We start from the raw sequence: 25,638 nt of genomic DNA on the forward strand, positions 1-25,638 counted from the left end.
CCGGTTCATGATACGAACCGTTGGTGACTGTTGACCCATTTTCACTGTAGTTTTATATTACTGAACCGGTGGTGAAAATCATTTTAACAACAGTTTGACTTGTGCTGCGCCACAATAAAATTCATAACTTTTTCAAACAATGTCAGATGAAAACAAACTTTATATCAAAGTTGTAAATCTCGAGGAGATCTATAACTTTGTAGTTGATGACTTTTTCATTTCAAATCATTTACGGTCCCAGAATTCTATTTGAAGCTCTCATATTTTTATATTCATTTTTTTAATTATACAAACAACCACATATGTAAACATGATCAAAATCAAAGCTGTAGATGTCAATGTGATCCACAAATTTGTAGTTGACAACTTTTTCATTTGCAATCATTTAGGGTCTCAAATTTGTGTATGAAGTTCTACAATTTTGAAATTCATATTATTCAAAAGACCTCAGATGGAAAATCGAATGAAGCCAAAGTTGTATATCTCGATGAGAACTACAACTTTGTAGTTGATGAATTTTTCATTTGAAATCATTTAAGGTCCCAAAAGTATGGCCAAAGTTTTGACACTTTGAAATTCAAATTAGGTCAAACCGACCTCGGTTGGTGAAACGACCAACATCAAAGTTGTAGATCTCGATTAGAGCAACAACTTTGTAGTTTATGACTTTTTCATCTGAAGTCATTTAAGATCCTAAATATTCATTTCAAAATCCTGAGAAGTGAATACTAAGGGAATGAACGTACCAACACAAGTGACTTAGGGGTAGAGTAGTTACAGTAGCTAGGCGCGAGGTCTTAGGTTCAAATCCTAGCACCACGCACAAGCGAAAAATTGCAGCGAAGAATCATGTGACTGTGACTTGTGGGTTGCGATGCATGAGCGACCATGCGCAGGCTGGTCGGGCCTTCCCGGGATTAAATAAAAAATTTGCTATTTTTACCAGATTTTGAAATTTTTGGTAATCTGAATCGCCACCGGCTGGTAACAGGAACCGGTGGTGATAGACTATCATGGCGGTGATGACCATTCGTATCACCAACGACCTCCACCAACTGAGGGCCAAAACCGGTGGTGATGAGGGATCTAGAACCGGCGGCGATGACCATTCTGTAGTAGTGTCATATCATCAGGAATACCCTTCGCATTTAGATTTCATGAGGGCTCCTCATAATTGGATGGTACCTGATATTTATAAATTTAGCATTAAAGATAGTAAATCTACCATGGAGCATATTAGTTTGTTTCATACACAGATGGGTGAAGCTAGTACCTTCGATTTATGAAAGTTTACAGTTTTCCATTGTCTTTTACTAGTATAGTTTTTCTTAGTTTACATCTTTACCTTCTTGGTCCATTGGTTCTTGGGGTCAATTAGAGAGAAAAAATAATGAACATTTTTTTACAATAGAACTAATGAAAAGAAATTGTCAAAATGGACATATGTTAGGCAAGGGTGTGATAAGTCCACCCATAATTATATAAAAATGATTCAGAGATATCTAAAATTGATTCTTTAATTTAATAATTACTAAAAGGGATTTAACCATTGGATGCGAAATCTAGGCTCTAGATCTCTCTCATCTAACCTTATATATTCATATCCTTCCCACAAACCCGACCCCAACCATAGGAAGGTGAAGACCTCGACAAACAAGCCATCCTAGTATAGCGAGCAGTTTTGGCAGAGGATGTGTGAGGAGGAGATGAGTGCGCAGAAGGCAGAGGTTCGCTACCATGGTGCACTATGGCAGAGCGCAGCAGGCAAATAGAGCAAGATCTTGTTCGTTAAGTCATTGGGTTTCTCAAGGGTTGGCTCCTCTACCGAGTGGCAGAGCTCTCGATATGGCAAGATGGAGCCATTGTCATACCTTTGGTTTGTTTGGTTCCTACTGTAGCATGTGTTGATACTTCTTAACGACTAGTGGAGGAGTTCCGCAACTGCACAAAACTATCGTGCAGCACTTCGCTCAGTGAGTACTGAGTGTCGAATTTATATTTTCCTAAACGAAGGCGGGAGGCTAATTTATAAATAATCACTATGATTGCTAAGGGGCAGGTGTGTCCTTAGCCTAAGTAGTTGGATGGTAATGGTGGTTGTGAGTGAATGAATGGGTACGTAACTAGTACTGAAGCTAAACTAGAGGTAGGATAGCTAGGTGGGAGAGTGAGCAATTTATCTTAAGTAACAAAGGTAAACTAATTGACTAGGAGGAATTGCGCTTGTACTTCGGGGCACAACCCGCCTACTAACTAGGGGAGTTAAATAGACAAGGCCCGCTGTTGATGGTAGTTAACAACGACCATAAACTGTCAATAAAACATGTATAAGGGCATAAATATTATAACCAACAAAAGTCTAGTGGTCTAAACTAACAAATTCCACGAGTCTTGGTGAATCTGTATCTTCTACAGGGTTTATTCAGAAAACCATCAAGGTGGACCCACATGTTAGAATTAATCACGCTTATTCGCCGTGAAACGGACACCAACAGACTCCAGAAGACTCGAGAGGACTCCATACTGAAGCGGAGCCTGAGTGGCTACCACCTGTAGGCCACCCAGCCCCCAGGGCCCACATGTCAGCCCTCGTTGTTATGTTGGTTCTCCATCGCCTCCTAGGTTGCATGTACACCATCCTTTAAGTCGGTTTAATTCAAGGGATCACGATGGATGTTCCGGCCTATATATACCAGCCCCTACCACCCCCTGAGGCATAAGTCATTTGAGAAGACAGAAACCCTAATCATCCTTAGAGCTTCACCATATTCTAGGACGTAGCTAGTTTGGCTAGGTCTAGAGGGAGGCGAGCAGGCTTCGCTTGGATTCCCGATCTTGTCAAGAGCGTGGTTTGGTATAATCTTTTGTACCCCCTCTCTTTTGTATCTCCATTACTTTTATATGCTTGCTACAATTGTTATGACAATATTAGTATTCATCTTATTCATGTTCTTTGTTATAATGTTCATCGTATACTTTGATTATATGCTTAGTATAGCTAGTTTATCATTATATCCATACATAAGTTCGTGTAGCGCTCACTCCGCTATTCACGGGGTGAGTGGTTCACATTGTGTAAGCGTGGTGCTTATATGTTGTTTACCTGCGGATACACCCTATATTCTAGGTCATGTGGTAGATTGTGGATGTGACACTTCTGTTGAGTCCTTTGTAGTCCACTCCCCGAATATAGATGCACGTAGGGTCTGGTTACGAAGGAAGAACAAGCTTTGTTCTTAATCTTCCTTAGTAATATCCCTTATGTGTAGATATAAAGATGATCTTAGCCATGATTAGTAGGTGTAATTGCACTAATCAATGTATGCTTTGACTTGTAATTAAGAATGACATAGGAATTATTCCTCTAATATTCTATGTTACCATGCTAATACCATAGAAAGGAGTAATCTGAGTGATTTATCATTGATCAATGCTAATCATATACAAATTTTATCCTATGACTTACCCCTGTTGTGAGTAGAATATTGGTTATGGTTTAATTCTCCATCAATAGTATAAGTTATCAATACATGTCCATGATAGACCTTCGCTGTGGTAAAATATAAATAACGATACCTGAAATACTCTAGGGCTAAAGTGCTACAATGGTATAATTATATGTGCGCTTGCAGATCCTTTTCATTCATATGTATTATTCTTTTTAGTCACATAAAATGATAAAGTGCTACTTAGTATTATTCTAGTAGTAATGCTAGGTAATACCAATGAGCATCTCTTGCACTATCATTAGGGATGACAACCTAGTCCAAGTAATGTTAAGAGATGTAAGCATATAATAGGTGGCTACTTAAAACAAGTGACAACTTAATAAGTACCATAAGCATTTCTGACACCGTTGCCGGGGAAGGTAGCTAGGCAAAGGAAGTATTGATAAACTTCTACTTATTGATGTGATAGAGATAACCATTGACCTCTGCTCAAGCTGGATTACCCTTGTTTTGTCTACTTTCATATCTTATGCAGGGTAATGTATGACCCATTTTGACCTTCCGACAAACTACGTTGACGATCCAAAAACATTACTCAAGAGGACTAAGGCTAAACTCAAGAAAGTTTCAGCTTTAGAGTCGGAGGACAACCATATAAGGCAAAGTTTAACACCAGAATTTGAAGCCATGGCTAACAAGACTCTCTGTGAATTCTCTACTCCTACTACAGCCTAGCATTCGCACTAGACCAATAGTCAATATTGGGGACAATGGATTCGAGCTCAAGCCCAGCCCTCATCAACATGGTGCAAGCAAACCAGTTTTGTGGAAAGGACACATGAAGATGCGAGTGCACATCTCCAACACTTCTTGGAGATCTGTAGCAGCTTTAACCATCAAAGGAGTGACCCAAGATGCCATACTACTTCGCCTCTTCCCATTCTCACTCTTGGGGAAGGCAAAGCAATGGTTCTACGCCAACAAAGATAGAAAGACTACATGAGATAACTACTCCACTGCCTTCCTAGCCAAGTTCTTTCCCACAGGCAAGACCAATGCTCTGCGTGGGAGAATTTCAAGTTTTCAGCAGCAACATGATGAATCTGTCCCTGAGGCATGGGAACGCTTTCAAGACTACATAGCAGAATGCCCTCATCATGGGATGGAGAATTGGCTACTCATGCAAACTTTCTACCATGGGTTGCCAACAGTACCCATGAGACTGGATGCTGCTGTGGGAGGTGCTTTCCTGTCACTCACAATCCCAGCTACAATAGCTCTCATGGAGAAGATGGCCTCCAACCAAAGCTAGAATTAAGAACGTACTCAGACCCACAAGAGAGGTGGAGGTATGCATCAACTCAAGGAGGTAGCATGATGTCTGCCAAGATGGACCTACTGATGAAGAAGCTCAAAGACCGAGCTAATGAGAAGCAAGAAGGCATGCACATTCATGATTCTCGCATGACATGTGAAGTATGTGGAAACACTAGGCATTCAGGGAACAACTATCCTGAAACCCATGAGGATGTGAACTTCATCAACAAGAACTACTTTCAGTCTTCAATAGAATCAAGGATGGAATCGGCAATATAGGCCAATCTACCAAGGTAATTATCATGGTAACAATTATAATAACTTCAATCAACCTCCCTTGAGAGAATTAATTACTGGCCAATCCAAACTTATGGAGGGATTATTTCGAAAGGTAGCTACCAATGATAAAATTCTAGAGAACATAAATAATAGAATGGATAGCTTTGCTTCTACCATTAAGAACTAGCATAGCTTTAACAAAATGATAGAATCACAAATAGCTTAGCTGGCAGCCGCTGTTCCTCCGTCCGACAAAGGTAAGATTCCGGGGCAGCTGGAAGATATAGAAACTACAAATCTTGTCGATATTCATAATGCAGCATACTACTGTATACAACCATCGATGGGAAGGTGGATAGATTATACCTTGCCTGACAAGAAGAGACCTCTCATCCCCATCGCCATTGGACCTCACATTTTCCAGGAAGTTGTCTATGACTTCGGAGCAAGTGTCAATATCATGCCTAAGGTAATTTATGATAAAATTAATGGAGATACATTGTTATACATAAATATGCGTTTGTAGCTTGTAGATCAGTCACTCTGCTACCCCAAGGGAGTTCTTGAAAGGTGCCATCATACGAGTGGGACAATCATATGTTCTCGTAGATTTGTGGTTTTGGAAATAGGTGGACATGAAAGGGCACCCATCATCTTAGGCTGACCTTTCCTGAGCACCGCGAAGGCCATCATCTACGCGGACAGTGCCAAGATCTATTTCATAATCAAGGATAAAAAGGAGAAGTTTTCTTTCAAGAACTGCATTTTGCAATCTCTTGCACATCCACAAATGTCGTACCTGCCCGAATAGACAATAGTGACCAAGAAATAAAACAATCGGAGGAGGAAGAACAAGACCAAGCAGCCACAGGAAGATCCTGGCGTGCCAACAATCGAGTGTACCATCGGGCAAAGAATCTTCCACAACACCTTCTGTGACATTGGATCGGGCGTCAACATAATGTCCGAGGTAACATATGAGTATTTGTTTGGTAATGAACCTTTGTTCCCTACACATATGCAATTGCAGATGGTGGACCAATCAATCTGATTTCTAGAGGGAATAGCAAAGGACATCATGGTAAGAATACATGATCATTATGCCCTACCGACTTCATGGTTCTGGACATGGGAGAAGAAGAAGACGATACACCCATCATCCTAGGAAGACCATTCCTCAACACCACTAACTCGATCATCTACATCGGATCTGGACAAGTCCACTTCCAATTCCCTGGAGAAAAGGTATGCTGTTATTTCAATAGTTATACCACTTATGAACAGTCGAAGAAGAACCACTCTAGGAGGAGATGTCGATCATCTTGACACCAAAAGAATTCAACTCCCAAGTGATGAAAGGGAAGAACCTGAAGAACCCATGAAAGACAAACCTACTCCACCAAAGTCAACTCCACAGACAAAGAAGGTATGGAAAGAAAAGGTGACATCATCCGAGTTAACATCACTAGAGGTGCAACCATCAAGGTCTCCATCTCCAGGACCGACAGATGCACCCAAAGAATGAGCAAGATAGGAGAAAAGTCCTGTCTGGAGGACATAAAAATCCAAACCCTCACCTGGAAGGTAACATCGGTAGTTATCCATATTTATTTCCAGCATTGCAAGAATTATTTTTTACTTTAGCACATTTATTTTTTCGTATTATCATTACATTTAGAAAAGGAAGATAAAAAGTTTCATAACTGCATTTCATTATAAACCTTAAGCCCCATCTGAATACTTCTACGTAGTATAAAAACCCATAAGAATATACACTATGGTGGCATAAAAATTAAAAATACCATACATATGTATTTCCTTTCCTGCATATGAAAAATAGAAAATCCAAAAAATGAGAATAGACATCCTGCTAGAAATTTTGCCACTCCAAAAAAATGTATATATATGTTTAACTCCACGAGAACAACCACTCTCCGAATGGCTGACCGCTAACCCTTAATCATAATCCATGCCATGAGTTTTGGTGTTCTTGTTGGTATTTTGCCTGATGATACATAGGATCAAGAGCAAGTTCACCCGATTGTTTTCACTCCACCCGAAGAACATCCTCCTGAATCATTTGGGGAAGCCAACTTCCTGATGGATGAGAAGGACATCCGCTGGCAAATTTGCTCTGAGAAGGATCACTCAACTTCAACATTCGACCACGACAACATCTAGCTTGGGGGAAGAGCATCCCCCATGTATCTAGCTAAGTATTACTTTCCCTTTGTTTTATTATTTCTAGGTATGCTATTTTGTTAAAAAATGCATAACAAACTAAAGCAAAAGAAAAAATTTATCTTTATTAGTAACATGTGATCTTAAAAGTGAGAAAACAGAATACAAGTGCATGTCTAGATTTTTAAGAGCTGAATAAAATGAAAGGACCCTAAAGATAATCTCTTAAATTGAAATGATGAATGGTTGCTCTGTTGTAATTCCTCTCAAGTACCTAGTTTTCAGCCTTGAATTCTCCTAAGTTTTGGATAAGGCTATTTTGATATAAGAATTTACTCTGAACTTTAAACTCGTGGGTAGCATATGCTTGATCTAAAGTCTAGGTAATTGACGGATATGATATGAAATGGTCTGAGCTGTTGTTTATCTTGTTCCAAGTAATACTAGAGTTCTGGAGATTTACCTTTTGAAAAACTTAAAAAATGCTTCATGATGAGTTCCTTGTATGGCAAAGCTTGAATTATTACTAGAGCCATATATGATATTTAGACTAGGAAAACTTCCACATATATGCTACTTGCTTTGCATTGAGTTTAGTGAAGCTTTGGTGATGCCTTATGAGAGGTTTGTCATGCTCTTAAAATCAAGATCACGTACACACCACCCACATATGCACTACTCCTATACTAGGAGTAGGCGCAAAAACATGCCATTTCATCTATATTCACCCAAAAATGTTTTACTCCTACACTAGGAGAAAACACCAAAAATATGCCCTATAGGATACCCACTAAATAAATGCTCCAAAGTTCTTGTTGTTGTCTCTCAAAGTTTTGTTGTAGAAAGAAGCATGTGGCAATGCAAAAGTTATTGATAAAAAAGAGAGTTGAAAAAAATGGACAAGTGTTCGAGATATTTAAAACAATGGGTACTCAGATGCCCGCCTGAGAAAAAAAGAGAAAAAAATGAGTAAGATAGCCCATGTTTTCTTGCAAAATTATTTTTCAAGTTTCAAAAGAGAGATATGTTTTGAAGGAGCATAGTAGAATTAGGTTAGCCACATATATATCCACCACATACATCCACACAAATGCACATCTTGATCTGATTGTATGACTCGACTCTCTTTGAATCCGAGGTTTGACTTTACAATATATGTATTACAAGTATGCTCTTTCATGCTATTTCCACTCCTATGAGCTCCACATAAGCCTTAGTTGTAGGAAGAGAAAGGCATTGCCTTGGTGAGGATCCACAAATACTACATATATTGAGAGATTTTAGAGTGTCATACAATGGAAGCTCTGAGTTTTATTTTGAAAACCTATAAAAACTCTAGAATAATGGTTGAGCAAAGAACTTGATACATAGTGCTTGACTTAATCGTTCTGTCTTTCAATTGCTCAAGACCCAAGTAAAGGCTAAAGCCGCATGGTTGAAGGTAATATGGGTAAGTTTGAAAGTCAGATTGGTTTATTCTAATTCTGGAGGACAATTCTTGTTAGAACGCATGTGTACTTTTGAGGACTGAAAGCATCATAGCAACTCCTGATCCATTTGACTAAGTTTTAGTTTTGCTAAGGGACTAGCAAAGGTTAAGCTTGGGGGAGCTTGTTGATGGTAGTTAACAACCACTATAAACTATCAATAAAACAAGTATAAGGGCATAAATATGATCACCAATAAAAGTCTAGGGGTTTAAACTAACAAATTCCACGAGTCTTGGTGAATCTGTATTTTCTGTAGGGTTTATTCAGAAAACCATTAAGGTGGACCAACATGTCAGAATTAATAGCGCTTATCCACCATGAAACAGACACCAAATGACTCCAAAAGACTCGAGAGGACTCCACACCGAGTGGCTGCCAGGTGGGGCCGGCCGGTGCCCTAGGGCCCATATGTTAGCCCCCGTTGTTATGTCGGTTCTCCACCGCCTCATAGGTTGCATCTACACCGTCCTTTAAGTCAGTTTCATCCAAGGGCTCACGATGGATGCTCTGGCCTATATATACAAGCCCCTACCACCCCCCTGAGGCATAAGTCATTTGAGAAGACAGAAACCCTAATCATCCTTAGCGCTCCACCATATTCTAGGTCATAGCTAGTTAGGCTATGTCTAGAGGGAGGTGAGTAGGCTTCGCTTGGATTCCCGACCTTGTCAAGAGCGTGGTTTCATATAATCTTTTTACCACCTCTCTTTTGTATCTCCATTACTTTTATATGCTTGCAACAATTGTTATGACAATATTAGTATTCATCTTATTCATGTTCTTTGTTATAATGTTCATCGTCTACTTTGATTATATGCTTAGTATAGCTAATTTATCATTATATCCATGCATAAGTTCATATAGCGCTCACTCTGCTACGCACAGGTTGAGTGGTCGACCTTGTGTAAGCATGGTGCTTATACGTTGTTTACCTGTGGATACACCCTGTATTCTGGGTCATGTGGTAGATCGTGGATGTGACACTCCTGTTGAGTCCTTTGTAGTCCACTCCCCGAATATAGATGCACTTAGGGTCCGGTTACGAAGGAAGAACAAGCTCTGTTCTTAATCTTCATTAATAATATCCCTTATGTGTAGATATAAAGATGATCTTAGCCATGACTACTAGGTGTAATTGCACAAATCAATGTATGCTTTGACTTGTAACTAAGAATGACTTAGGAATTATTCCTCTAATATTCTACTTAACCATGCTAATGCTATAGAAAGGAGTACTCTGAGTGATTTATCATTGATCAATGCTTATCATATACATATTTTATCCTATGACTTACCCCTATTGTGAGTAGAATATTGGTTATGGTTTAATTCTCCATCAATAGTAAAAGTTATCGATACATGTCCATGCCAGACCTTCCTAGTGGTAAAATATAAATAACGATACCTAGAATACTCTCGGGTGAAGTGCTACAATGGTATAATTATCTGTGCGCTTGTAGATCCTTTTCATTCATATATATTATTCTTTCTAGTCACATAAAATGATAAAGCACAACTTAGTATTATTCTAGTAGTAATGCTAGGTAATACCAATGAGCATCTCTTGCACTATCATTAGGGATGACAACCTAGTCCAAGTAATGTTAAGAGATGTAAGCATATAATAGGTGGCTACTTAAAACAAGTGAAAAGTTAATAAATACCAACATCCGCCATGAGCCCTATGATTTAATAACTAGACCTATCGTGGTGGAATATAGAGGATGGACAAGGCTGTCACCACTTGCCAATTACCACAATCTATCCGGAGGCCTAGCCGTATCCATAGGTAATCTAAAGCCTAAGCACCTCGCTTAATCTATAAACTTATGACTTCGATCCGAGCTCTGATGAAATGTGATCAAAGCACCCTAACCAAATGGTGGAACCGGTACTAACGAATGGCTACTAAACAAAATATAACCTATGATACTAATGCTAAGAGCAAGCACCTAAGCTCACTAATGATAAACAACAATGAACTAGAACTTGAACTAAGCAAAGCAATAATACTAAATAAAGTACTGAAAGTAAAGTATTGAATAAAGTAAATGCTAAATGAAAGAATTACAAAAGAGCTATATCAGACCTAGAAGACTCTTCTGGACTCCGAAGAAGCTCCGCTCTAGCTCTACTTCCACTCCTAAGCTACCACTCTAGAGCTACTCTAAGCTAGAGAGCTTGGAAGAAGCTTGGAATGCTTGGAAATGAATGGGGCACTTCTCCACCAAGCACCACTGCCCCTTATATACTGTCTAGAGGAAATGGGGTTACTTATAGAGGGTGGAGCAGGTTGGTGGAGGTGACTTGGGCGCCGGGCAATGTCGAGGTGCGTCGACCGGCGTTGGATTCCACCGCCTTATGATCGTAGGGCCTTGATTGCTTCCCAACGTCAGTTACTTAGATAGCACATGCAAATATTTGCTCAGGAAGTCAGTGGTTAAGTCGGTTGGAGCCCTCCAAGTCCATGACAATGGGCCTGCAACACCTCGGTGTTACAATGTAATGTTTTTCTTAAACATTTTGTAAGCATCTGGAATTATGTGCATATGTGTATGACATAAAGTATAACTCGATGTTCGGCACTTGAAACATTAATTCAAAACATGAGTCCGTGGTTACATTTCATCTAATACTGTGTAATCGCATTGTTCTGGAAACAAAGATAGCTGGTTAGTACCTCACGTAGGATGGGTTGGATTCCGACGCGGAACCGTTCGTTTCAACGTCGTTCGCGTAAGTTTCGGAAGTGGCCGACGATGCCACTTTTGGCAAACTCTGTGGAACGATCGGCTTAAGCAGTAGGACGATATCTTGGCTCCGTTAGATAGCTTAATGAACCTTCTTGCACATTGAGCAATTAGTTTAGCGATTGGAGCATCGTGTACAAGTTTTCTACGTGCTTTAAAAAGCGTGCGCGCCACTAGAAATGACACTGGGCGCGGTCACTGTTGACCTATCACGCTGCTGGCATTGCCAGCGCTCTGCCATGCCGGCTGTGTTCGCGCGCACACCACGTCCACTGCCCCGCCGACCACGCGTGCGGCTCTAGCATCACGCGCCAAGGCCGCCTGCCACCGCGCTGTCCGCGACCCCAGCCACTGCCGGCCTCGGCCACGCTGCTGCTCGCCGACCAAACTGCCGCGCCATGCCTTGCTCTACACTGTCTTGGCCAGGAGCGCGCCAGACCATTCACTACACGTCGCCAGCGGCTAGGCCAGCTCTGCTCCATTGACTCCTTGGCTGTGCGCTCGAAGGACGTCCGCCTGCCCCGCCATACCCTCCGCATCGCATCGCTCTGCGTCGGTTGTTTGGCGCTGCCCGCAGCCATGGCGCCATACCATGTTCATCACTTTGCTGCTGTGGCCATGCAGGCAGCCGTCTGGGGAATACATCCCGCCTGTCCCATTGTTCCATAGTGGTGATGTTGGCCCGTGCGTTGACGCCGCAGACGAGCCAAGCCATGACCTCCCCTGTCTCCGCTGTCTCTTGGCCGCCGAGGCGATTCTCCTCAATTTGCCTTAACCATAGCAGTAGACTCCAATTCGTCTTAGGCTCAGCTTCGTTAGGCATCTAGCTACGTCCCGTCCCCACCTTACTATGTATGTCCTTGCACAGGGCTGGAATTTCATAATCCTGTGTCACCGGCTCCATAAGGCCGGGCGGATGCCCTCCAACGGCGAGCTAGTTGCTCAGTGCATCTTGTAGCAATTCAATGCACCCACAATCTCGCCGTATCCTCTTGAGCACCCCACGCACCTCAGCCATAACATTGTAACAGGCCAGCCCCAACCACCGTGGTAGTGCCACCGTCGGGCACCGCCGCACCGCCGTGAGCGCACATGGCCAGCTCTGCTCAGACCACCTCCGACCGAACCATCAATGTGAAGGTATCCGTGGGTACTCCCTGGTGCTCGCTAGCTCGTGTGCTGGCCTTGCCATCGCTGTTGCTTACAGGAACATGCCTACCTTTGCAGGTCAAGGGCCACCGCCGAGGAGGGAGTTCGTGACTACGCCTCTGCTCGCCGTGTCGCCTCTAGTAGCTTCTACTTGTCGTCAAGGTACCTATCGATCCCTTAGGAAGGCAGTAGAGGTTCGGGTGAGGCCGGCGTGGTCGCTCAGTGCCCGCACCGTCACGCCGGTGCGCGCCCTAGGGGCCAGGGACTTAGTCACGGTGAAGAAATAGAAATGGGAGGGTGCAGCCGTAAAACGACAGACGGAGGAAATAGTGCTCTGGTGCTCGCGGAGATCATCTAGGACTTCAGGGGTGCTAGTGCGTATTTGTCGGCGGGCGCAGGCCTTCCCCGTCGCGGGTCGTTGGCCGTCTGGGCCGTGCCTCCACGTGGGCCGTGTGGTGGCCTGCTGTCACGCGCGGGCAGGATGGCGCGCTGGGCCGAGCCACGCTTGTGGGCCGACGTAAGAGGATTTGGTTTTTCTTATTTTCCTGAGAATAGAAATGTTTATTTATTTTCTGTTATGAATCCAACTTCGATAAATCGTAGTAAATTGCATGGTTGTCCAAAAACAACGAAACTAAGTTTGTTAGGTTCGCAAAAATGTCATATACCTGTTAGTGTAGTTAGTTCACAATTAACAGTTATGATTATAGGCTCATAAATTCTAATTAGAAGACTTAGCATTATGTAGATTAATGTTTGTAGGAATTCTTGTGGCAAATCGGTAATAGTTTTAGCTTTAGAAATTTTACAGTATGTTCGCTAGGATATTATGTACTTGCTATAAAAATTGGTAGCCGTAGAGCGAGTTGCTTAATAGCGTGGTCATTATCCTTGCTTTATTATATGTATCGTAAATTGGCATTAGGAGTAGGAATATCCGTAGTTGCCGTAAGAATGTATGTCACGTTCATACTTGTTAGTGGTGCTGGTAAGTATCTTAGCCTTACTGGGTAGACCTCGCTTAGTAGTTTAATAGATGTACTTTTAGGCAAAGAGTTGTTGTCATCTTATTAAGCATTGCATCATCATTTCATGTAGATCACGAGCAGGTAGACTTCATACCCGTCGGCGAGCCAGAGTACGGCGAGGTGATCGAGGAATACGAGGAGGAGATCTTCGCGCAAGAGGAAGCCCAGGAGCCTGTTGGTACTGACCTTGCTGACCCGGCACCTGCCGAAGGCAAGCCCCGGTGCATAACCCATATTTTTATGATCTCTGAATATATATATGTGATGTGCATTTAAGTTACAGGGATTGTATGGAAACTACATGCATAAATATATCTACCCGTGACTCCTGCTAGTACAAGTCGAGTAGCTACTATGCTCAGGATATCGGTAGCATGAGTAACATGTCGTTACTCGCAAATCGGTGATGAAATATGAACACTCATGATAAAATGATGGAAAGATAATTGGTGACCGGGCAGGGATATGGTTTGGGTATTGGTGGGTGTAAAGGGGTGTGTCCTATGGCCAATAGGGCATGGCTCAGTTACACTTTTTCCCTGTCTGTGTCGATTAAGGATCGGTCGTTGCATAAGGCATCGTGGGCAAGTCATAGATTTATTGTCCCGAGCGCATACTTGGGTATGGGCGCAGGGAAGACTTGTTGCTCTCTGGTCATGGATCCAGCTCTTTCCGGATCGACTGATGGGAAGAGGAGGTGGTGGAAGTCCTTGCACCACACTGAGTCAGGGACTCAGGATGTGGGGGGCTTGGAGTCCAAGTTTGGACGGGGACCTAGACACCCGGGACAGGAGGGTGATGGGTTAGTCCTTCTTGTGCCTAGGGTGCAAGCGGGGTGTGTGTTTTCGGGGCACCCAACTGGGCACATTGATTTGCGAATCGCCGGGAGATCCGGTATGGCTTGTCTCGTGTTTAGCATCGTAGTAAGAACAGAAAGTTGAAAGGAGAAGAAATGGAACTGATTGCTCAACTTTTGCTTGAAAGTAGAACAAGTGCTTATATAGACTGGCTAGATGATAACTTAATACGGCTAATAATAATAATTCATAAATAAGGACTCACTATTAGTATTGCTTTCTGCCAAAAGAAACCAGCAAGCCCTAAAGCTTATCATATTCCTTGGAGTCAGGAAATTATTCCCACTAGTCGGATAAGTCTTGCGAGTACATTGTGTACTCAGGGTTTATTTAGCCCTGTTGCAGGTGATGCTTGAGGAGTATCTTGTGTGGAGGATCCTTTTGGTGGGCTCAGATGGATTCCTCGCTCCTATCGCTAGATGTTTATTTAAATTCCGCTATTTATTATTCCGCACTCTGGTATTTGGTATTGTAATAATGTACTTTTTAAGAAACTTTGATGTATGAAATTGACAAGTATTGTAACTCGTTTTCGTTATTGGATCCTTGGGAAAATGTCGATCTTTCAGGTTCTCCCTTGGGGTGTGCCCGACGAACCCCGCTCGCTGTAGCTTGCTTTCGGTGTGCTTAGTGTCTGGTGGAAGACGAGCGTCTCCATAAGTATGCTACTTCGGGCGGTTCTGCCATAGTTAGTACCAGAGGCAATAATGGTTACGAGTTCACCACTCTTTCAAAACTAAAAATTTGACCAATAAAAGTTTTGCGAAAAGTAGGATGTGATTAAGTTAAGTTGTATAAGTATAAGCCCTAGCTATATGGTGTATCTAGGATAGCTGCACTGGTTTTATCTAATCAGTTTTCTACAGGTACACTAACTTACATTGCGTAAGAAACCGCTTAGTATACGGAAAGTGAGTGTGCGATGTGCCGAAAATTCTACGAGTGCCACTATATTTCCGGCCTGAGTGAACGTATAGGTTGAAGCATGCATTATGATAATAGAATCTTACTTGAACTAAAATTCCCCCTTCACGTATAAGAATTAGTAAATTGGTAGGACTAACTAAATGAAATGCTTTAATAATTGTGTTGTCATCTCTCTAATTCCTTGGTTCTAATCGGAAAGGTGTTTTGATGGATGGTTCCTATCTCTTATAGATGAACCTAAGGTCTGGACGTGGGAGCATCAGTTCAGGAGCGGCCAACGAGGGCCATGGTGACAGTGGTCGAGCTTTTGAGCGTGGCACCGGGGGAGGTCAGGAGGTTCCACCTCTGGTTCCTCATCATTTCCTGCCGCCGCCACCGCCTCCGCCGATGACCCCCGCTGAGATTATGGCAGAGCTGTTGGCTGCTCACCAGGAGTCATCAGCTACTCGCCAGGAGACAGCTCGTGCCATGGAGATTATGGCACAGGCCATCGCGAGCCTGGCCCGCGGAGGTCCTAGGGGCAACGGTGGGAACGGGGGTGGTGCCCGCTGTCCTAAGGGATAGTCCTCTTATCAGGACTTCCTCAAGAGTCACCCACCCACGTTCACGCTGTCTGACGAGCCCCTAGAGGCAGAGGACTGGCTTTGCACTATGGAGCAGAAGTTTTGACTGCTTGGAGTGACTGACTAGCAGAAGGTGTACTTTGCATCCCAGCAACTTTTGGGGTCCACAGGTGCCTGGTGGGAAACTTTCTAGGCCATGGAGCTGCTAGATCATCCGACAACATGGCAGGAGTTCTCCACCGCCTTCAGAGAGTTCTTCATCCCTGTTGGTGTTATTAACCAGAAGGTGACAGAGTTCCTAGAGCTACGCCAGAGAAACAAGACTATGATGGAGTATGTGAACTAGTTCAACCAATTGGCTCAGTATGCTGGCAGCCAGGTGGATATGGATGACAAGGAGAAGGACCACTTCTTTCGTGGTCTCACTCCCGCCCTTCAGGAGAAGCTGTATCTAGGGAACTATCAGACCTTTGGGGCTATGATGAACGCCACCATTGCCGTTGAAGGTTTCCAGCGGGCGTTTCAAGTGGATTGGAAGAGGAAGCGGGGGGACACAGGGCCTTCTAGCCACCCCCACACTCAGAAGGTTCAGATTGTCTGGCAGGGGCCCTATCAACCATCCAACGGGCCTTCGTTTCGGTAGCCTCAACAGACGTCGCAGACTTCCTCCACTCTGCACCGTGCACCTCCGCAGCAGGTGCAGCCGCAACAGGCTCAGGGATAGTAGGTCCCACCTTGTCAAGGGTTCAGGAACTGGCCAGGGGCTTGTTTCAAATGTGGCAAAGATGGCCACTATGCATGGGCCTGTCCCCAGAACCAGCCCGCTCAGTCAGCCCAACCATCCACGAATTCCAGGCTTATCAAGAGGACTATCATCAAAAAGAAAGTGCCCAGCAGGTCTGGCCAGGTGAACTTCATAAATGCTCAGCAGGTTATGTAGCAGGAGACAGTTATGGTTGGTATGTTTACCATCGACTCCCATCCAGCTTTGGTGTTGTTCGATTCTGGTGCATCACATTCTTTCATGAGCAAGGGGTTTGTAGAGCGGCACAACTTATCACTATTGGCTATACCGTATGCCTATAAGATCCATACTATGGGTTCACAGATGTTCATCAATACCCACATGGATACAGTAAGTTTGGTACTAGCCACCCACACTTACTGCCTATAGTTCATGATAATGCCTGGGCAAGGCATTGATGCTATTCTTGGAATGAACTGGTTGCGGGTGTATGGGGTAGTATTGGATATGAAGAGGCAAAGTGTGGAGTTACAGCTTCCTTCTTCTGAGGATAGGATATCCCTTATTATACCCTCTGAACCAGTCTTACCTGTGGCCGCCCATGCTGAAGCCGTTACTGATCTTACCTCCATTCCGGTAGTATGTGAGTTCCCAGATGTTTTCCCTGAGGACCTTCCTGGGTTGCCACCGGACTGTGAGGTAGAAATGTCCATTGAGCTTGAGCCTAGTACTGCCCCCATCTCCAGACATCCATACCACATGGCTCCAAGAGAACTAGCAGAAATGAAGAAGCAGCTAGAAGAATTGATGGACAAAGGTTTCATCCGCTCGAGTTCCTCACCACGGGGTTGCCCAGCTATTTTCGTGAAGAAGAAGGATGGTACCTTGTGGATGTGTGTGGATTACCGCCCCCTTAATGCAGTAATAGTGAAGAACAAGTATCCTTTGCCCCGCATAGATACCTTGTTGGACCAATTGGCTGGTGCTAAGGTGTTCTCGAAGATTGATCTTAGATCGGGCTATCATCAGATCAAGATCCAGCCACAGGATATACCAAAGATAGCTTTTGCTACTAGGTATGGGCTATATGAGTACCTGGTGGTGTCTTTTGGTCTTACCAATGCTCCTGCCTTCTTCATGTATCTACTGAATTCGGTCTTCATGCCGGAGCTGGATAAGTTTGTGGTGGTTTTTATTGATGACATCTTGATCTATTCCAAGAATGATGAAGAGCATGCTCGACGCATCCAAATAGTACTGACTCGACTAAGGAAGCACAAGTTGTATGCCAAATTCAGCAAGTGCGAGTTTTGGTTAGATCGAGTGAAGTTTTTGGGGCATGTGTTGACACCTGAAGGCATTTCTGTAGATCCCAGCAAGGTGAAAGATGTATTGGATTGGAAGTCCCCCAAGTCTGTTCATCAAATCCATCAGTTCCTTGGTCTAGCTAGATACTATCGGCGTTTCATCCCTGATTTCTCCTAGATAGCCCAGCCCGTGACCAAGCTACTCTAGAAAGAAGCCAAGTTTGACTGGAGTCCAGCATGTGAAGAAGCTTTTCAGTCTCTGAAGACTTTTCTGACCACTGCTCCTGTGTTGGCTCAACCAGATATTGAGAGGCCCTTTGATGTATATTGTGATGCTTCAAAAATGGGGTTGGGGTGTGTGCTGATGCAAGATGGGCGTGTGATAGCTTATGCTTCGCGTCAACTAAAGAAGCATGAGGTGAACTACCCCACTCATGACTTAGAGTTGGCTACTGTTGTCCACGCTCTGAAGATTTGGAGGCATTATTTGTTGGGCAACAAAGTGCACATCTTCATAGACCACAAGAGCCTCAAGTATATTTTCACTCAGTCTGACCTGAACATGAGGCAACGAAGGTGGTTGGAGTTGATAAAGGATTATAATTTGGAAGTTCATTATCATCCAGGGAAAGCTAATGTGGTAGCTGATGCTTTGAGTCATAAGTCACATCAGGATGAGGAGATACCCTTGTCTCTCCACCACATAGAGGTGTTAGCTCATATTGCATTGACCTCAGAGTTGCTGGAGCAGATTATTCGGGAGCAGAAGGAAGACCCCGAAGAGATTCCACACATCAGGAAGTTGATGGCTGAAGGGCGTGGCCCTCATTTTAGCATTGATGAGCAGGGGGTCGTGAGATACAAGAATAGACTGGTGATTCCATCTAGTGAAGAGCTAAAAATAAAATTTTTGAATGAAGCTCATAATTCGAAGTTGTCTATTCATCCTAGCAGTAACAAGATGTATCATGATCTGCGCCACTTGTACTGGTGGTCTAACATGAAGCAGGACATCACCCGGCACGTCGCGGAGTGCGACACTTATGGCAGGGTTAAAGTAGATCATATGCGTACCCCAAGATATTTGCAGCCCTTGCCCATTCCGGTGTGGAAATGGGAGGATATCTCCATGGATTTCATTGTGGGTTTACCCCGCACGTCTGCAGGTTATAACTCTATCTAGGTCATTGTGGACCGCCTCACCAAGTTGGCCCACTTTTTTCGGTAAAGACTGCATATACTGCCGGGAAGTATGCAGAGATATACTTTGAGCGGATTGTGACTCTACATGGAGTTCCCCTAATTATCATCTCTGATAGGGGATTGGTTTTTATGTCTCGTTTTTTGGAGCGACTCCATGAGTGCCTTGGGACAAGTCTCTTCCACAGTTTAGCTTATCACCCCCAGACTGATGGTCAAACAGAGAGGGTGAACTAGGTGCTCGAAGACATGTTGCGAGCTTGTACCATCTCCTTTCCTGAGAAGTGGGATGACTGCCTAAAGTTAGCTGAATTCTCTTACAACAATAGCTATCAGGAGAGCATCCACATGGCACCATTTGAAGCTTTATATGGAAGGAAGTGTAGGACACCACTCAACTGGGTTGAGGTGGGAGACCGCGATTACTTTGGGCCTGAGTTCATCCAAATGGCTCGGGATCAAGTGAGCATCATTCGGAGTCACTTGAAGGCAGCTCAGAGCCGACATAAAAACTTATGCTGATAAGAGGAGAAGGCCCTTGGAGTTTGCAGCTGGAGATTTTGTATATCTCAAGGTGTCTCCTATGAGAGGGGTGCACCGGTTTGGCATTCATGGCAAGCTAGCCCCTCGGTATGTGGGTCCATATCAGGTGTTGGAGAAATGTGGTCTAGTGGCTTACCGTCTACAACTTCCAGATATTCTATCTGCAGTGCACAATGTGTTTCATGTATCACAACTAAAGAAGTGTTTGTGGGTTCCTCAAGAAGCAGTGGAAATTGAAGGACTTTCGCTCCAACCTGATCTGTCTTATGTGGAGCACCCCATCAAGATTTTGGATGAGAAGGAGAGAGTGACTAGGAACAGGGTGATAAAGTTTTACAAGGTGCAATGGCAAAATCATTCAGAAGACGAAGCCACCTAGGAGCAAGAGAGCTACATATCAAAGAATTACCCCCATCTTCTCTCTGGGTCGGATAGTTAGTTATTGCGCCAAATGTACTCCCTACCTCTTTCTCACACTAGGCACATGAAATCTCGGGTCGAGATTTTGTTTTAGGGGGGTAGATTTGTAACACCCCAGTGTTACAATGTAATGTTTTGCTTAAACATTTCGTAAGCATCTGGAATTATGTGCATATGTGTATGACATAAAGTATAACTCGATGTTCGGCACTTGAAACATTAATTCGAAACATGAGTCCGTGGTTACATTTCATCTAATAATGTGTAATCGCATTGTTCTGGAAACAAAAGGGCTAAAGAATGTTTGGCTAACGGTGATAAAATAGGTGTGGTCGGACAAAGATAGCTGGTTAGTACCTCGCGTAGGCTGAGTTGGATTCCAACGTGGAACCGTTTGTTTCAACGTCGTTCGCGTAAGTATCAGAAGTGACCGACGATGCCACCTTTGGCAAACTCTGTGGAACGATCGGCTTAAGCAGTAGGACGATATCTTGGCTCCGTTAGATAGCTTAATGAACCTTCTTGCGCATCGAGCAATTAGTGTAGCGATTGGAGCATCGTGTACAAGTTTTCTGTCTGCTTTAAAAAGCATGTGCGCCACTAGAAATGACACTGGGCGCGGTCACCGTTGGCCTGGCACGCTGCTGGCATTGCCAGTGCTCTGCCATGCCGGCCACGTTCGCGCGCGCACCGCGTCCACTGCCCCACCGGCCTCGCGCGCCAAGGCTGCCTGCCACCATGCTGTCCGCGACCCCAGCCACTGTCGGCCTCGGCCATGCTGCTGCCCGCTGACCAAACTGCCGTGCCATGCCTTGCTCTGCACTGTCTTGGCTGGGAGCGCGCCAGGCCATTCACTGCACGTCGCCAGCGGCTAGGACAGCTCTACTCCGTTGACTCCTTGGCTATGCGCTCGAAGGACGTCTGCCTGCCCCGCCATACCCTCCGCGTCGCATCGCTCTGCGTCAGTTGTCTGGCACTGCCCACAGCCATGGCGCCATACCACGTTCGTCACTTTGCTGCTGTGGCCGTGCAGGCAGCCATCTGGTGGATACGTCCTGCCTGTCCCGTTGTTCCGTAGTGGTGATGTTGGCCCGTGCATTGACGCCGTAGATGAGCCAAGCCATGACCTCCCCTGTCTCTGCTGTCTCTTGGCCGCCGAGGCGATTCTCCCCAATTCGCCTTAACCATAGCAGTAGACTCCAATTCATCTTAGGCTCGGTTTTGTTAGGCATCTGGCCGCGTCCCGTCCCGACCTTACTGTGCTGTCCTAGCATAGGGCCAAAATTTTGTAATCCCATGTCACCGGCTCCATAAGGTCAGGCGGACGCCCTCTAATGGCGAGCCAGTCGCTTAGTGCATCTCGTAGCAATTCAGTGCACCCACAGTCTTGCCGTATCCTCCTGAGCACCCCGTGGACCTCAGCCATAGCATCGCAGCAGGCCAGCCCCCACCGCCACGAGCGCACGTGGCCAGCTCTGCTCAGACCACCTCTGACCGAACTATCAATGTGAAGGTATCCGTGGGTACTCCCTGGTGCTCACTAGCTCGTGTGCTGGCCTTGCCGTCGCTGTTGCTTATGGGAACGCGCCCGCCTTTGTAGGTCAAGGGCCACTGCCGAGGAGGGAGTTCGTGACTGCACCTCTGCTCATCGTGTCGCCTCCAGTAGCTTCTACTTGTCGTCAAGGTACCTATCGACCCCTTAGGAAGGTAGTAGAGGTTCGGGTGAGGCCGGCGTGGTCGCTCAGTGCCCGTACCGTCGCGCCGGTGCGCGCCCTGGGGGCCAGGGACTTAGTCGCGGTGAAGAAATAGAAATGGGAGGGTGCAGCTGTAAAACGACAGACAGAGGAAATAGTGCTCTGGTGCTCACGGAGATTATCTAGGACTTCGGGGGTGCCCATGCATATTTGCTGGCACGCGCAGGCCTTCCCGGTCGCGGGCCGTTGGCCGTCTGGGCCGCGCCTCCGCGTGGGCCGCGTGGTGGCCTGCTGTCGTGCGCGGGTAGGATGGCGCGCTGGGCCGAGCTGCGCTTGTGGGCCGACGTAAGAGGATTCAGTTTTTCTTATTTTCCTGAGAATAGAAATGTTTATTTATTTTCTGTTATGAATCCAACTTCGATAAATCGTAGTAAATTGCATGGTTGTCCAAAAACAACAAAACTAGGTTTGTTAGGTTTGCAAAAATGTCATCTACCTGTAAGTGTAGTTAGTTCACAGTTAACTGTTATGGTTATAGGCTCATAAATTCTAATTAGAAGACTTAGCATTATGTACATTAATGTTTGTAGGAATTCTTGTGGCAAATCGGTAATAGTTTTGGCTTTAGAAATTTTATAGTATGTTCGCTAGGATATTATGTACTTGTTGTAAAAATTGGTAGCCGTAGAGCGAGTTGCTTAATAGCGTGGTCATTATCCTTGCTTTATTATATGTATCATAAATTGGCATTAGGAGTAGGAATATCCGTAGTCGCCGTAAGAATGTATGTCACGTTCATACTTGTTAGTGGTGCTGGTACGTATCTTAGCCTTAGTGGGTAGACCTCGCTTAGTAGTTTAATAGATGTACTTTTAGGCGAAGAGTTGTTGTTGTCATCTTATTAAGCTTTGCATCATCATTTCATGTAGATCATGAGCAGGCAGACTTTGTACCCATCGGCGAGCCAGAGTACGACGAGGTGATCGAGGAATACGAGGAGGAGATCTTCGCACAAGAGGAAGCCCAGGAGCCTGTTGGTACTGACCTTGCTGACCCGGCACCTGCCCAAGGCAAGCCCCGGTGCATAACCCCATATTTTTATGATCTCTAAATATATATATGTGATGAGCGTTTAAGTTACAGGGATTGTATGGAAACTACATGCATAAATATATCTACCCATGAGTCCTACTAGTACAGGTTGAGTAGCTGCTATGCTCAGGATATTAGTAGCGTGAGTAACCTGTCGTTACTCACCATTAGGTGATGAAATATGAACACTCATGATAAAATGATGGAAAGATAATTGGTGACTGGGCAGGGATATGGTTTGGGTATTGGTGGGTGTAAAGGGGTGTGTCCTGCGGCCAACAGGGCATGGCTCAGTTACACTTTTTCCCTATCTATGTCGATTAAGGACCGGTCGTTGCATAAGGCATCATGGGCAAGTCACAGATTTATTGTCCAAAGCGCATGCTTGGGTATGGGCATAGAGAAGACTTGTTGCTCTCTTGTCGTGGATCCGACTCTTTTCGGACCGACTGATGGGAAGAGGAGGTGGTGGAGGTCCTTGCACCACACTGAGTCTGAGACTCAGGATGTGGGGGTTTGGAGTCCAAGTTTGGACGGGGACCTGGACACCCGGGGCAAGAGAGTGATGGGTTAGTCCTACTTGTGCCTGGGGTGCAAGCGGGGCGTGTGTTTTTGAGGCACCCAGCTGGGCACATTGATTCGTGACTCGTCGGGAGATCCGGTACGGCTTGTCTCGTGTTTAGCACCGTAGTAAGAACAAAAAGTTGAAAGGAGAAGAAATGGAACCGATTGCTCAACTTTTGCTTGAAAGTAGAATAGGTGCTTATATAGAGTGGCTAGATGATAACTTAATATGGCTAATAATAATAATTTATAAATAAGGACTCACTATTAGTATTGCTTTCTGCCAAAAGAAACCAGCAAGCCCTAAAGCTTATCATATTCCTTGGAGTCAGGAAATTATTCCCACTAGTCGGATAAGTCTTGCGAGTACATTGTGTACTCAGGGTTTATTTACCCCTGTTGCAGGTGATGCTTGAGGAGTATCTTGTGTGGAGGATCCTTCTGGTGGGCTCAGACGGATTCCTCGCTCCTATCGCTAGATGTTTATTTAAATTCCGCTATTTATTATTCCGCACTCTGGTATTTGGTATTGTAATATTGTACTTTGAAGAAACTCTGATGTATGAAATGGACAAGTATTGTAACTCGTTTTCATTATTGGATCCTTGGAGAAAATATGGATCTTTTGGGTTCTCCCTTGGGGTGTGTCCGACGGACCCCGCTCGCTGTAGCTCGCTTTCGGGGTGCTTAGTGTCTGGTGGAAGATGAGCGCCTCCGTAAGTACGCTACTTCAGGTAGTTCTGCCACAGGGCCCAAGGATCCAAGGCAACTCCATCTTGGCTTTGAAGTAAACTGACATTGGATCAATGGTGGAGAGACCTTGGGGAGTCCCTCCCACAGATCAGTGACGTGGTAGGGCCACATGGGGGCCGAGTGATGCGTAGGTGGCACCGGTCATAGCCATGTGGGCCCATGGCCCCCTGCCACGTCCACTTGCCTCTTATGTGCATGTTTTGCACCATTTTTTGCCAAAATTCTTGCTTATAATTATTTTTCCATGTACACGTGGAACTAGGTGAATTATAAAACAAATTAAACACATGTGATGATGTTTTACCTTGCTTTATCTTACTTTTGTGTGAAATGTTGGTTGTGAAAACGGGTGTTAGTGACCGTCAACAACATTTTGTTTCTGTTAAACCATGTATGCTGTAGCTTAATTCTCACGTGTCCTCTACCACTGCCTCTCCCTCGCCATGTTCATCGCCTGCCTCATGGCAGACCATGGCGCCCTAGCTGAGTTGAGCTCTAGCGGGTTGGGAAGTTGGCAGAAGGCAAAGCAGCAGGCATACGGGACAGCAAGGATGTGGTAGCAAGAATGACTAGTAGGCTACTATGATGCGGTGCGGTGAGGTGGCCATGCTTGATGGCGAGGAGTTGGCAGCCACCAGGGCGTCACTGGGGCAGAAGGTGGAGGAGAAAAAGAAGGCACAATGGGTGGCATGGTGAGGTGGCGATACTGGACGCCAAGGCGTTGGCAACCACCAGTGCGTTACCAGGGTTGGAGGTGGAGGAGCTGAAGAAGACAATGTGTCGACAAAAGATGCTCGCCAGTCCTCTAAGGGGTATCCCATGAAGGTAGATTGATCAGTGGAGGTGCGCGTGATAGGAAACGGATGGTGAAACAAGGCGCAGAGACAACGATTTAGACAGGTTCGGGCCGTCTGATCGACGTAATACCCTATGTCTTGTGTCTTTGGTGTATTGTATTGAACATGAGATGTGTGTAGATGTATGTAGATGTAGACTAGGGGACCCCTACCTCTCCTTATATACTCTGGAGGGGTAGGGTTACAAGGAAAGTATCATATTTGGTACTATACAATATCTTGTGGTGCATGTCGACCAGTGCCGTGCATGCCTTAATCTTGTGGGCTGGGCCACCTCTGATGGTGCAACCCATGTCTTGTCTTATGGATACTGGGGTTCATATCCCACCCAGCTAGTCCCTGAGCGCCTTGTATCCTTTGAGCAACGCTATCTTGAATAAATCCAAGCACTTTGACGTGAAGCCGATCAGTTTAACAGGTGATCCGAGCAGTGGAAGTCAAAGCCGACTAGTTTAACTGGTGATCTGGGTGGT

General features: G+C 44.8%; 1 protein-coding gene and 1 non-coding gene across 2 annotated transcripts; one reads left to right on the forward strand and one right to left on the reverse strand.

Moving 5' to 3' along the window:
• Positions 1 to 4,504: 4,504 nt before the first annotated feature.
• On the reverse strand, positions 4,505 to 4,613 carry LOC136490524 (small nucleolar RNA R71). The gene has a single exon (XR_010767803.1). It is a non-coding gene; the product is annotated as a small nucleolar RNA R71 (small nucleolar RNA).
• Positions 4,614 to 16,186: 11,573 nt separating this feature from the next.
• LOC136489144 (uncharacterized) lies at positions 16,187 to 20,164 on the forward strand. The gene is made up of 6 exons (XM_066485861.1): positions 16,187 to 16,276; positions 16,355 to 16,496; positions 17,187 to 17,615; positions 18,669 to 18,916; positions 19,052 to 19,208; positions 19,953 to 20,164. The coding sequence occupies exons 1-6, from the start codon at positions 16,187 to 16,189 to the stop codon at positions 20,162 to 20,164; spliced, it is 1,278 nt and encodes a 425-aa protein (XP_066341958.1).
• Positions 20,165 to 25,638: the final 5,474 nt, after the last annotated feature.

Source organism: Miscanthus floridulus, chromosome 10 (genome assembly GCF_019320115.1).
Source record: "Miscanthus floridulus cultivar M001 chromosome 10, ASM1932011v1, whole genome shotgun sequence".
Taxonomy (NCBI): domain Eukaryota; kingdom Viridiplantae; phylum Streptophyta; class Magnoliopsida; order Poales; family Poaceae; genus Miscanthus; species Miscanthus floridulus.

Coding starts and splice junctions, on each gene's coding strand:
- LOC136489144 (XM_066485861.1), top strand. CDS start 16,187: ATGGAGCTGCTAGATCATCCGACAACATGGCAGGAGTTCTCCACCGCC. Junction 16,497..17,186: donor CGCCACCATTGCCGTTGAAG/GTTTCCAGCGGG, acceptor TGCCTGGGCAAG/GCATTGATGCTATTCTTGGA. Junction 19,209..19,952: donor TTTACCCCGCACGTCTGCAG/GTTATAACTCTA, acceptor TTCTATCTGCAG/TGCACAATGTGTTTCATGTA.